Source organism: Sapajus apella, unplaced genomic scaffold (genome assembly GCF_009761245.1).
Source record: "Sapajus apella isolate SASKATOON/1434 unplaced genomic scaffold, GSC_monkey_1.0 scaffold149, whole genome shotgun sequence".
Classification (NCBI taxonomy): domain Eukaryota; kingdom Metazoa; phylum Chordata; class Mammalia; order Primates; family Cebidae; genus Sapajus; species Sapajus apella.
The window spans coordinates 768,991-783,464 of record NW_022437089.1 but is presented as its reverse complement, the minus strand read 5'-3'; the positions used below and the strand labels follow the sequence as shown (position 1 = coordinate 783,464).

Here is a 14,474-nt window from a genome sequence, read left to right as displayed (position 1 = left end):
AAGTGATAGTGAATCGAAATCTTGAAAAATTAAGAACAATCTGAAAAAAAAAAAAAAAAAAAAAAAAAAAAAAGTAATAAAGGAGAAAAACCATATAGTCTACTCAGTAAATACAGAAAAAGTATCTGACGAAATTAAGTGCCCCTTCATAATAAAAACTCAGCCAATTAGAAATAAACAAAGTGCAAGTATGAAAGAGCTACAGATTGTACTTAATTGTTAAATATTGAACCTGTTACCCCTAAATTCAGGAAAAAGGCAAAGGTGTCCACTCTAACTACTTCTATTTGACATTATACTGGAGGTCATAGCCAGTATAATGAGGCAAGAAAAAAGATAAGAAGCATTAATATTAAAAGGAAGTAAAACTGTTTCTATTTGTAGGTAATGTAGAAAATGTGAAAGAAACTATCAGAAAGAACCTGTTAGAACTAAAAAATGAATTCAGCAAGGTCTCAGGGTACAAGATCATTATTCAAAAATTAATTGGAAATGAAATTTCAAATGCAATACCATTAGGAATAATTTAATAAGAAATGTACAATATTTACACGCTGAAACTGAAAATGTTGCTGAAAGAAAATAAAGACCTAAATAAACAGAATGATGTACCATGTTCATCAGCTGAAAGACTTAAGTGTCTTTACAATTTCAGTTGTCTCTTCATTAAACTGTAGATTCATAACCCCAGTCATAACTGCAGGCTTTTTTGTAGAAATTGATGAGCTGATTCTAAAATGTATATGGAGACCAGGCACAGTGGCTCACGCCTATAAACCAACACTTTGGGAGGCCGAGGCAAATCGCTCACTTGAGGTCAGGAATTCGAGACCAGCCTGGCCAATATGGTGAAACCCGTCTCTACAAAAAATACAAAAATTAGCGAGACATGCTGGCACATGCCTGTAATCCCAGCTACTTGGGAGGCTGAGGCATGAGAATCACTTGAACCCAGACGTGGAGGTTGCAGTGAGCCAAGATCATGCCACTGCACTCCAGCCTGGGCGACAGAGTAAGACTTTGCCTCAAATAAATAAATAAACAAATAAAATGTATATGGAAATGCAAAGGACCTAGAGCATCCAAAGTAATCTTGAAAGAGAACAAAATTAGGGGCTTATGTTATGTGACTTTTCAGTCATTTGATTTTTAACAGAGGCACCAGAACAGTCCAGTGCGGGAAAGGAAAGTCTTTTTAGCACGTGGTGCTGGATGATAGCAAATGACATCCATACCTTGACCTTACCCTAAATATTGGTTTTCTAGAGCTGCCACAAACTAGGTGGCTTAAAACCACAGAAATTTGGCCAAGTGTGGTGGCCGACGCCTGTAATCCTAGCCTTTGGGAGGCCAAGGTGGGCGGATCACTTGAGGTCAGGAGTTCAAGACTAGCCTAGCCAACATGGTGAAACTTCGTCTCTACTAAAAATACAAAAAAATTAGTCGGGCGTGGTGTTGCATGCCTGTAATCCCAGCTAGTCGGGAGGCTGAAGCAGGAGAATTGCTTGAACCTGGGAGGCAGAGGTTGCACTGAGCCAAGATTGTGCCACTGCACTCCAGCATGGGCGACAGATTGAGATTCTGTCTCGAAACAAAACCACAGAAATTTGCTTTCTCATAATTCCAGAGTCTAGAAGTCCTAAATCAACTGTCAGCAGGGCCATGCTCTCTGTGAAACCTGTAGGGAGTCTTTCCTTGCCTCTTCCTAGCTTCCAGTGGTGGGCAACCTTTGGCATTCTTTGATTTCCAGCTGCATTACTTCAGTGTCTGTCATTCTCATCACACAGCATTCTCCATGTATGTCTCTGTCTTTACATGGCCTACTTCTTGTAAGAACAACAGTAATATTGGATTGGGGCCTACCCTACTCCTCATTTTAACTAATTACACCCACAACAACCCTGTTTCCAACTAAGGTCTCAGTGTGAGGTACTGAGGGGTAGGACTTCAATATATCTTTTTGGGGGGACACAGTTCAACCTATAACACTACCTCACACCATACATAACAATTCAAGAGATTATAGACTGAAATGTTTAAAAGCTAGAAATATAAAGCTTCTGAAAGAAAACGTAGGGAATATCTTTGCAGTCCAAAGAAAAAGATTTTTTTTTTTTTTGGAAACACACTTTCACTCTGTTGCCCAGGCTGGAGTGCAGTGGCGCAGTATCAGCTCACTGCAAACTCTGCCTCCTGGGTTCAAGCGATTCCTGTGCCTCAGGCTCCCAAGTAGCTGGGATTACCGGTGTGTGCTACCATGCCTGGCTAATTTTTGCAAAGAGGCAGGGTTTTGTCATGTTGGCCAGGCTGGTCTCTACCTCAAGTGATCTGCCTGCCTCGGCCTCCAAAAGTGCTGGGATTACAGGTGTGAGCCACTACACCTGGCCAAAAAAGATTTATTAGGATACATGAAGCAATAACTATTAAAAGAAAAAATAAATTGAACTTCATTAAAATTTAAAGCTTTTGCTCCTCAAAAGATACCATTAAGAAAATGAAAAGACAGAGCTAGGCGTGGTGGGGCCTTACTACTAGCTACTTGGGAGGCTGAGGCAGGAGGATCACTGGAGCCCAGGAGTTCTAGGCCAGTATAGGTAGTATAGTGAGACACTGTCTGAAAAAGAAAGAGAGTGAGGGAGGGAAGAAGGAAGGAAAGAAAGAAAGAAAAAGAGGCTGGGAGCTGTGGCTCATGCTTGTAATCCTAGCACTTTGGGGGGCCAAGGCAGATAGATTGCTTGAGCTCAGGAGTTCAAGACCAGCTTTGGCTACATAGTGAAACCCCATATCTACAAAAGATACAAAAAATTAGCCAGCCATGGTAGCTTGAACCCAGGGAGTTCAAGACTGCAATGAGCTGAGGCTGCACCACTGCACTCCAGCCTGGGTGACTGAGTGAGACCCTGTCTCAAAGAAAATGAAAAGACAAGTCCACCAGGAAAATAGTTGAAACCTGTCATAGAAAAAAACAGAAAGATATCTGACAAAGGATTTGTATTCGGAAGAATTGCCACAACTCAATGGTAAAAAGACAACCTGATTTTTAAAGGAGGAAAATATTTTAATAGATTTTTTTTTTTTTTGACACAGTATCGCTGTGTCACCTAGGCTGGAGTGCAGTAGCGCCATCATAGCTCACTGCAGCCTTGAACTCCTGGGCTCAAATGGTCTTCCTGTCTCAGTCTCCTGAGTAGCTAGGACTACAAGCACATACCACTATGCCTGGCTAATTTTAAAATTTTTTGTAGACATGGGCTGGTGTCTCTGTGTTGTCTAGACTGGTCTTGAACTCCTGGGCTCAAGTGATCCTCCCACCTCTGCCTCCCAAAGTGCTGGGATTATAGACGTGAGCCACAACACCCTGCCTGATACTTCACATAGGAAAACATGAATGACAACTAGTATACCCATGAAACAGTGCTCAACATTGGTCATCAGAGAAATGTAAATTACATCCACAATAAAATACCACTATACCCCTACTGGAATGGCCAAAATTTGAAACTGACAACATGAATGTTGCTGGAAATGTGGAGTGGGGCTGATTGGCAAGGGGTGCCAGGGAACTTTCCATGGCCATGCTGATGTCTTCTGTCTTGTGTTAGGAGTTTCAGTTATACAGCTGCATGTGATTGACAAAACTCATCAGATGGCACACTTAAGATTTGTGCGTTTTACTGGATGTAAATTGTACCTTAAAAACTGAAAATGAATTTTTAGCTCTAGTTAATGATATGCATGCAGAAGTGTTTGCGGGATAAAGTGTGCTGATATGTGAACTTTTAAATGCATGAAAATAGATTGATGGATGGGAAAACTATTAACACCAGTAGAACCTGGGTGATGAGTACATGGGTGTTCCTTGTATAGTGTTTCCCATTTTTCTGTATGTTTGGAATTTTTCTCTCTAATAATGTTAGAAGAGGTCACTTGGAATAATTCTTTTCTGTGGGGTTGTGTTATTTATTAATTTGATATACAGTTAGGTCTACTTTCTATGGTTTGCTTCCCCCCCCCTCTATTTTTGCATTGTGTAAAGTATTTCAGTGATTCCAAAGTCAAGCCTAATTAATATGGGAAATTGGTACTTCACCCATTTTTGTTAATTGGGGATTAACAAAAAGTTATAATAGTGATTCTTCCTATTAATTGCCTGTATAGACACATAAACAATATGTATGGTTTTATAATTCTTTTATTTTTATGTTTTATGTGTTCTAATTGTATTAATTGAAATATAACTTTATCTGTTGAATCTAATAAAACAGGCTTGAATTGAAAAAAAAAAAAAAAAAAAAGGCTTACTTGGAGAAATGTTTCCATCTCTATCCTCTTGACGCTATTTCCCCTCTTCCCTGATAGGTGACCATTTTAATGAGTGTCTTGTTCATCCTTCTAGTGCGTCTTTTGCAAAAATAAGCTCATAAATATATGTATTATTTCCCCTTCTCTCACAGACATGGTATGCTAGGTATACTATACTGCGTCTTGTTTTTAGTTGCTTTCATTTAATCTGTCCTGGAGATCACTGCTCATTAGTTTAGAGCTCCTCCTTTTTGATGACAACGTGGAGCTCTGCCTTCCTTCCTTTTTTTGTTCCTGTTGCACAGTCCTTGTTGTACAGATGAACCATGCTTTAGTCAAACATTTCCTTATGGGTGGACATTTGGGACTTTTTCAGTCTCTCTCTCCTTTCCCTCCCTCCCTCCCTCCCTCTCTCTCTCTCTCTCTCTATTTATTTATTTTTTTGAGATGTTGCCCAAGCTGGAGTGCAGTGGCGTGATCTCGGCTCACTGCAACCTCCGCCTCCCAGGTTCAGGCAATTCACCTGCCTCAGCCTCCCAAGTAGCTGGGATTACAGGCACCCACCACCACACCCAGCTAATTTTTGTATTTTTAGTAGAGATGGTGTTTCACCACGTTGGCCATGCTGGTCTTGAATTCCTGACCTCAGGCGATCCATTCACCTCGGCCTCCAAAGTGCTGGGATTACAGGCGTGAGCAACTGTGTTTAGCCTTCAGTCTCTTTTCTTATTGTAAATAATGCCACACTGAAAAACCTTGACGTGTGGTATTTGGTATTTGTAGCTAACCCATTTTTTTTTTTTTTTTTTTTTTGAGACTGAGTTTTGCTCTTGTCGCCCAGGCTGGAGTGCAGTGGCGCGATTTCGGCTCACTGCAACCTCCGCTTCCTGGGTTCAAGCGATTCTCCTGCCTCAGCGTCCTGAATAGCTGGGATTACAGGTGCTCACCACCACACCCAGCTAAGTTTTATATTTTTAGTAGAGACAAGGTTTTACCATGTTAGGCTGATCTTGAACTCCTGACCTCAGGTAATCCACCTGCCTCGGCCTCTCAAAGTGCTAGGATTACAGGCATGAGCCACTGTGCCAGGTTGTAGCTAACCAATTTTTAATCTCCAGGCTCTTTTATCATCTGTTTCTTTCTTGTTTATGGGTGTTTCTGTTCTGATTTTATGACTATTATATATTCTAGGATTTCTCTGAGAATATTATCTGTTTCCTCTAAGGGCATACTTGGTCTTTCTTCTATGGGGCTGGTTCTTGAGCCGCCAGGGATGGGGAGATGACCTGAGTAGCTGCCGCACTGTCCCTGCTCTGCTGTGGTGGAGTGGCCCGTTGCCTGCGGGGTTTTTCTCTGGAGGGCGGTTTGGAGAAGCTCTGTGGAGGTGAGGCAGGAATCAGCTCCTGCCCCATGGACCCTCAGAGGCTGGGAAAAGGTAGGCTTCACCCGACTGCTGCCAGCCACTTCAAGAGCCTTGGGAGGAGGAAGGGAAGCTTCTCGCTATTGATTTAGAAAAGACCATTTGATTTCTTGCCCGAGGGAAGAAGTGTCACCTTGCCACTCCAGGTTTTCTCTGCTCACCAGCCCCAGCAGCATCAGCCTCACCTGGGAGCCTGTTGAAGGTGCCCTGCCCCAAACCTTGTAGGTCGGGATCTGGTGGTCCGCAGCCCCCAGGTGATGTGCACATGAGAGCACTGCTTGCCCCTCCTCTGGTCTGGTCTGGCCTGGTCTGAGAGCTGCCTTGGGTTTCTGACAGGTATACAGGCTCCCCTCTGCCTTATAGCTCCCTTGTAGTATACTCTTCTGTGTTCCATTAGTCAACATGTTCCTGCCTACTTCCAGCATCTAGAAACATCTTACCATTCATAAGTCCTCTCCTGCTATTGCCTTTGTTGGACAAAGTTTCTTCCTTTTCATATGTCTGTACTTTGGTTTCTTTGAGTTTTGAAGGGGCAAATGGCAAATACATGTACACAGTTGGCCATCCTCTGGTGAAGGCTTTTAAGCCAGGAATAACAAGATCCATTATGTCTAAAGCTAGCAAGAACTCTACCTGCCACATGGTGAACTGAATTAGAGGTGTTGGGGACAGCAGCCAGATTGAAGTGAGTGGTGAGTGCAAGGTGAAGGAGTGAAGACTGGACGTAGACAACTCTTTTTCAGAAGCTTTGTTGTGATGGTGACCAGGAAAATAGGAGTGGGGTAGAGGGAAATGAGGGTCTTTTTCAGGTGAGTGAATATGAGAGCATGTTCGCATTCCTCTGGGAATGGCCCAGGAGAGAGGGGAGCACAAGAAGGAGGAAATGGGGAGCTGGAAGAGCAGAGTCCTTGTGTGGAGAGGGGAAGCAGCATTTGGAGCTGTTGCAGGAGGTGAGCTTTGGGTAAACGATTCCTCTTTGGTAAAGATGGGGAAGGTAGAAGTTGCACGGACCCTTTATTAAAACTCAGAAGCCAAGTGAGAATTAGAGCTCAAGTAGAAGCTGGTGAGTTTATTGCGTAGTCAGAATAAAGTACCCCTAGCTGTATTTTCGTACAGTGTCAGAAGCCAGGGGTCTGAAATCAAGATGTTGCAGGACTGCATTCCCCCCAGAGCCTCTAGCATGGGATCCTTTAGCTTTTGGTGGCTGCTTGGCAGTCCTAGACTTGCCTTGGCTTGCTCCATTCACTGCCTTGTTTTCACATGGGTTTCTCTGTGTCCTGGCATTCTTCTGTGTATGCTCGCCTTTGTATTAGGCTCACCCTAAATCCAGGATGATCTCACATCAAGATCCTTCACTTAATTACAGCAGCAAAAACCTTCCAAATAACGCCGGAGCCACAGGGTCTGGGGGTTAAAACGTACGCTTAACTATTCAGGGCCACCACAGAAGCCTGTAGAAGCTTCTGTGGCCCCTGTAGAAGCCTGTCCATTTCCAGGATAGCAGAGCCCAAAGAAGTTCCAGAAATCCCCCCTAAAACCACTGTTTGCATTCACCAGACTCTAAGCTATAAGCAGATGGGCAGTGGCAGTCAGTGTTAAGCCCTATACTATACCATTGGCTACAGTAGTTTAGCCTAAAGTAGTTCACTGTAGACTTAATGAGATGCTTATCTTCTGCTAAGTAGTCCTCACAGTAACACTCTGATACCACTCCTGGCTTTGAGTGACAGTGCTGTACTCTTGTCTGGCGGCCAAAGTTCAGCAGCCATAAACAGGACAACCCTCATTATTCACTGGAAAATTTGTGTAGTTAAAAATCAAGTGTTCCCTTGAGTCCATTCTCATATTTGTCTGTACATTATTCTATGAGTAGACATGGAAACAAAACATTAAGAGATGAAAATATCTTTGATTATGCTCTTGAAGACAACTTTTTTTTTTTTTTTTTGAGACAGAGTTTTGCTCTTGTTGCCCAGGCTGGAGTGCAATGGCATGATCTCAGCTCACTATAACTTCCGCAGTCCCAGGTTCAAGCGATTCTCCAGCCTCAGCCTCCCAAGTAGCTGGGATTATAGGCATGCGCCACCACGCCTAGATAATTTTTTGTATTTGGTAGAGATGGGGTTTCACCATGCTAGTCAGGCTGGTCTCAAACTCCTGACCTCAGGTGACCCACCTGCCTCAGCCTCCCAAAGTGCTGGGATTACAGGCGTGAGCCACCATGCCCAGCTGAATACTACTTTTTAAAGATGTATATGCTCTGGGCCGGGTGTGGTGGCTCACACCTGTAATCCCAGCACTTTGGGAGGCCAAGGCTGGCAGATCAACTGAGGTCAGAATTCAAGACCAGCCTGGCCAACATGGTGAAACCCCATCTCTACTAAAAGTAGAAAAATTAGCTGGACATTGTGGCGGGCACCTGTAATCTCAGCTACCCAGGAGGCTGAGGCAGGAGAATCACTTGAACCTGGGAGGCAGAGGTTGCAGTGAGCTGAGATGGTGCCACTACACTCCAGCCTGGGCAACAGAGTGAGACTCAGTGTCAATAAATAAAATAAGATGCATATGCTCTGAAGGCTAGCTACATTTTATTCTTTCTCAAACAACTTTTACAGTGGCTGTAAAAGTTGTTTGGCTCTGGTCATTTTATCTTTTTTGTCATCTGCAAAAGGAGAGATCCTTTTCCTATTCACTGCCTCTAGTACCCAACTCCAATACTCCTTTGACCTCACAGGCACTTAGAATCCATCAGTGTCTCCATCATTTCTCAGGCTTCACCTCCTTCATAGCTTCAGTGCCAATCAGATGTTGTTACTCCTTGACACACCACCTCAGCACTTCAACACTTTGTGGCTTTGTTATATTCAGTTGACAAAACCCCAGCCTGGTGAAATTCAGTCATGTCTGCCCCATGTCTGCTCCGTCCTGAAGCTGAATGTGACTCTTTCATTAATCCCCCTTTAAGTTCATGTCCACCCCAGGTAAACTTCATGCTGCTGAGCCCACCTGCATACTGCAGTTCCCCAGTCTCTCCTTGCCCCTCCTGCTCTCCTCATCAGCTGTCACACCTCCTTGCAGCGATATCTTAGTTCCCAGAGAGCACAGAAGCAAGCTCAAGAGAATGTCAAGGCCAGCATTCTGCTCCTTCGCTCTGCCTCCCTCCTGCTGTCATGGAACCCCTGTCCTAGGCCCTCACTTCTGTTCCAAGGCATCCCTCCAGGCCTCTACTGCGCTCTCCCGCATCAGAGATTCCTCCCTCGCCTACCCTAGAAGCCTGCTGTACTTCTCCCACCTTGACAAAAGCCGCTCACAAGCACCGCAGCCGTCTAGCATCTGTGTTTTCCTTTACCAACAAGACTCCAGTCCCTCTCTCCACACCCTCTTCAACCTTCTGCAGTTGTTCCTTTGCTGCCACAGCTCTGCCAAGCTGTTCCATGTGGTCTCTAGTGATAACCTTTGTGTTGTTCAATGTGGGGGCCGCTTGTCACGTCTCATCCTAGAGCTGTCGGCATCAGTTATCCCCAGTACCCATAGGAGGCAATCCCTTCCGTCCCATGAGTCTCTGCACTGATGTGCACCTTCTCAGTGCTGTCCACTCCTTTTCTCTCTTTGTAGCTGAATATGTGACTGACTGTGCTTATCTTAGCTGGAGCAGAAGCTCCATAGGACAGGGTTGTCTACTTGATTCACAGATGTATCCCAAGCTCCTAAAGTAATGCCTAGCATCCATGGGTCCTCAAGAAGCCCTGGGTGAGTGTGTGAATGTCGATCCTCCTCAGTCCTTTCTGTTTCGCAGGCTCAGGCTTTGCTTCTCCACCCTCACTCCCGAAGTGATTCCATCCAGCTTCATGGCTCCCAAATTTATGTCTCCAGGCTGACTGGGTCATGGGAACTCGTTATCCTCCCTAGACCTTCTCTTTCCCTGGTCTTCTCCTTTCCAGTAAACAGCAACTCCATCTCCCTGCTCCTCAGGCCAGAAACCTGGTGCTGGTTATCTCATTTGTCCACAAATACTGTTCATTCCACCTGCAAGATGGATGCCTCCACTGCTCTCACCCTGGTCCAGGTGTCCTGCCTCCCTGTCTCTGCCCCTGCCCCCTGGTTCTTTGTTTAGTTCTGCAACATTGTGGGCCACACCAGGGTGCTCTTTGTTCAGAACCCTCCAGTGGGTCCCCCTCACTCGGAATTACAGCCTAACATGATCACATCTCTTGCCACTTTCCCACCACTCATGCACTGTGGCCTCACTGGCCTCACGCACTGCCTCACCTCTGCTCTGCCTTCTGTCTCAGTATCACACATGTCTGCTCAAGTGTCACCTTGCCAGTGTGGCCCTCCCTGAGTACACCCCTCTCTGTAAATCAGGCAGCCTGCCTCTGCCCCATCAGTTCCCCATGCCTAGCCTAGGACTTGTCACCATCTGCCACAAGGTGTGTTACTGCTTGGTTTTGTTTGTGGTCTCCTCCTCCCCTTCTCCCCTCCCTGTCCCCACCCGACTAAAATCTGAGTCCCATGAGGGCAGAGGTTTTTTTTTTGGCATCTTCTTCGGTATATCCCTGGTGTCTACAATCATGCATATTTTAATTTATTGTATGAATTAACAAATTCTGCAGTGGGACATTGCCCTAAGGTTCTGTCTTATAAAAGGGACAGAAAAACATATAGCCTGCTCTGCTGTTGGCTCCTTAGCTTCTCCATGGCTAATAGGAATGGTATTTTTTATGAGTTAATCAAAGCTGTAGTCGTGAGTTAGAAGGTACATGTAAAGGCAAATATGTGGAGATTGAGTTGCTTTGGAGGGGTGCAGTTATCTGAAAACATGGAACAAATCAGTGGGAGTCTAAATAGCACCCACATATATGGCCCTCTTTTTAAACATACCTCCTTTATGAGTGGATACTTTAACAGCCTAGTTTCCAGTATAACTTTGCAAAACAAGAGAAAGGAATTTTAAAGGCTGTCAGGTGCTATTGCAATCTGTGGCTTAGTATTTGTATAACAACATTTGTGTTTTGCCAACAGATGTACTGCTTAAAGTACACATGAGGATGGCCTCTTGTGTTCTGCTTGCCTAGATGGAATGTTAGGAACTGATTATTGAGAAGAGGCTGACACTACCCACCTCAGCTCCCAGGCTTCAGGGCCTTGGCCACTACTCCTTTGGGCCCTCACTGACCCCTGCAGCCATCTTTTGCAACCTCTGTAGCCTGAAGGGACAACCGCTTTCTGGCATGTTGCTCTTTCCTTGATGGCTTATGAGCTGCTTGAGCACTGAAGCATGTGTGACTCCCTCACCCCTTCCCCTGTATAGCATAGCACCCCTAACAGTATACATAAGGAGCAGCAGTGAGCAATTGATGCCGCCTCTCCTGGATCTCCAAGAGAATGGGAACAGCCAGGGTTTCTGGATTCACTCACGTGGAATCTGGTCGTTGGTGTCTAAGTGTGCCTGTTACTTGTGCCCAATGTCCAGGTTCACTCAGGAGGCTTAGCCTCCTCCTTTGCCTGCTAGGTAGCTATACTTTGGGAGAGTGTTTTTTTATGCTGTAGCTGATTGAACTTTCTGGGTCTCAGCAATTCAAACAATGTTTTGTTTTTCTTCTGGTCAGGTTACAAAGGAAAGAAAAGGAATCTGGTGTTGTAGGAGGTGATGTGTTGTGTCATTACTTGTTTTTTTAAGCTTTTTTTATATTTTTGCAATGAGGCAGGTTTTCTTTGAATAAATAATGCTGGGAACTTATCACATAGAAAGCATATGTGTTGTACTCACTACATTCTGAATTATCTGGTTTTATTTTTGTTTCTTGAATTCACTTATAAACAATTCAGAGACTGCTTTTTTAGCTAACAGAAATAGGAAGAGAATCTATTTTGTTGTTTTTTCAATGGGTTGAGTTATAGTGATTGTGATAAATTGGTAGAAAAGCAGTGTAGTAAGTAAACCTCACATATGGTATATCATGAACATTTTGTTGCTTTTTTTGGCTTGTGACCATCTTCATACCTTTTTTATATTAAAAGTCTCCCCATTGTGTATATCTTAGTAAGAGGCAGGTGGACCCTAGCTTCTACCTAAGAAAACCTGAAGGCGGGGTTGGGGGCTTGTGGTGTGCTTCCTTCCCATGCTGCCCATGACCACTGCCGTGGCTTTGTAAGGATCTAGGACCCCGGGCCCCTCAGTGGGTATCTTCCATTTCTCAAGATTGCCTCATGGTTGTGAGATAGTGGTTGCTACTCTAACCATTGCATCCACTCCTCCAGGTAGGAAGAAGGTAGTCATAGGGGAAAGGCAAAATGGCACTTGGCATCTTAATTTCTAGGCCCATTCAGCAATTTCCATTTCCATCTTCACATTCATCATCTTGTCCTAGGGAACAAGCAGCACCAGCAGCTAAATAGCTGTAATAGCAATCATTTATTTCTCACACATGGGTCTGTATCAGCTGCAAGATGGGATTCAGATCTGTTCTCCAGCCTGTCGTTCCAGGACCCAGGAGGGAGAAGCAGCTGCCAGGGGAAGTCTCTTCGTAGGCGGAGGTCAGGAGTCCAAGAGGAGTGAGCAGAGACACAGAAGCCTCTTAAAGCCTCTTCTTCCCCATCCCATCAACACGTGAGCAAGCCCAGAGTCAGTGGGTGGGAGGTGTGCTCCGCCCACAGACAGTAGAAGCAGAGCAGGCTTGAAAGAGAATGATGAACAGGAGTGCACTCGGCCACTGTCTCCTTAGCCACAACCTAGTCCCATGGTCTGCTGGGAAGTGGGAAATAACTTTCCATAGCTGAGCGCAGGGTCTCATTAGTAAGGCAGATGGAGAACACAGGTGTTGGGGGACAGCTGGCAGTACCTGCCACAGGAGAATGGATATATTCCCTCTTCTTGCTTCCTGGAAACCAGAGGGTAATGATGAAGCCTAGGCTTGGCCAAACCCATTCTGTCCTCAGGGACTTTGACTCTTGAGGGACAGTGAGGGATTAGTTATGATGGTGGCACCTGAGTCCAGTGATGACGTGCAGTGGTGCCCAGGGTAGGTGTCACAGCCAGAAAGTCCCTGTAATATAACGTTCGCTGTGTTTTCAGTGTTGCAGCCTCTATTCCTGCTGCTTTTCTGAGCCTAGTTCTTCTCTAGTTTTCTCTCCATTTCCAGATCTGCTGCCCAAGAACTCCTTTGTGATTGAATTTAGCCAGAGTTGATTTCTATTGCTTGAAACCCAAGACCTTGATGCAGTGTGCAGGGTCTGGGCAAGGTAAAAACACACTTTCATGATTTTGCCTCAGGTATAGTAGATGAGCTTAGGCTTTTTGAGCCAGGTAGTCGTGGGATTAATTCTCAGCTCTTGCACCTAGCGGGTGACCTCAGCAATCAAGTCACTTTCCCTCCTTGAGCCTCAGTGTTGCCTTCGGTTAAACATTGCCCTCATGTGTTGCTGAGCATTCACTGAGATTGTATATAAAGTGATCATTGTGACGGTATTGGCAAATAACTTGGGAAAGTGTCCTGGTCTATGCTTTTTGATTGGCTCTCCGTCATTTGGGTAATGGGATAGTGCTTTAGGAGTACCATAGCAGCTCAAGGGGCCCTTGTGGAAAGAGTGTGAGGAAGTTCAGGGACAGGTCTGAAATGAATCATCCTGGGCTTAATGCCTCTGGCTGGGCAATGAGTACAGTTATCTCAGGCTAGCCAGTAGTCATTTGTTCTGAGACCACGTGGACAGATTTTTAAATTTCATTCTCAGTCTAGACTTGAATGCAACAGTTCTTATTACTAACTTACCACTAGTTGCCACTAATGAACAAAGACTATGAACAGGAGATTCATAAAAGAAGAGATACAGATGGTCAATGAAGATAGGAAAAGAGTTCTGCCTTTTGGTAATCAAAGAGATGCAAACGGAAACAAAAACGATGCCTTTTCACCTATCTAATTTGTCAAGATTAAAAAGAAAGCAACGAGTCAGCATCAGCTGGTGTTCATGCCCGCACCTGCTCAGCAGCATGCTGCTGTCTGCTCCACACGCCAGGCCAGCCTCCATGGCGCAGCCAGGCGAGGCCTTTCCTTCTATACAGGCACGTTTGGATTCACTGTTGGATAAGTGACACATGTGCATACTTCACAATTCAGGAAGTGCAAATTCCAGAGTGATGCACGGTCTGAGTGTCCCTGCTGCCCTGCTCTCCCAGCTGCCTAGGCCCTCTTCAGGGAACAGCTGCATCCAGGGTCTTTTCTGTGTCTTTTGAGGTGTTCTATGCACATACAGACACATCGAAACCTAATTTTATTTTCCCTGCACCTGCTTGGGCTACTGTAAGCTGTTACATTTTTTTTTTCTAGAAATTTGTCCATTTTGTCTGACCAGCATAAAGCTGTTCAGGTTATAGTTTTTTATACCTTTGCAACATCTGTAATCGTGTCTGCTTTTTCATTCCTAGTGTTGTTTACCTGTACCTTCTCCCTTTTTCCTTGTCTTGGTAAAAGTTCATCGGTATCATTGTTCTTCCAAGAAGCAGACATGTAGGCATTATTGCACTATATTACTCTGTCTTTTCTAGTTCATTAAATTGTGCTTTTGCTTTTATCCTTATTATTTTTTCTACGGTCTTAGAATACTGTTTTTCTCTTCTCTCTTCTCCCCTCCCCTCCTGTCTCCTCCCTCTCTCCCCTCTCCCCTCTCTCCTCTCTCCTCTCTCCTCTCTCCCCTCTCTCCTCTCTCCTCTCTCCTCTCTCCCCTCTCTCCCCTCTCTCCCCTCTCTCCCCTC

At 44.8% G+C, this 14,474-nt stretch overlaps 1 protein-coding gene across 2 annotated transcripts in view; it reads left to right on the top strand.

Annotated features, from left to right (window-relative positions):
• MECP2 (methyl-CpG binding protein 2) overlaps window positions 1-14,474 on the top strand; it is a 67,820-nt gene that overhangs the window by 28,992 nt on the left and 24,354 nt on the right. Inside the window, exon 1 of one of the 2 annotated variants that reach the window (XM_032265260.1) lies at window positions 10,265-12,332. The exons of the other annotated variant lie outside the window; for it this stretch is intronic. Within the exon in view, the coding sequence (XP_032121151.1) occupies window positions 12,151-12,332 (182 nt within the window). The 5' untranslated portion in view covers window positions 10,265-12,150. Of the gene's footprint in view, window positions 1-10,264; window positions 12,333-14,474 lie in introns of those variants that run through there. 2 annotated transcript variants of the gene reach the window in all.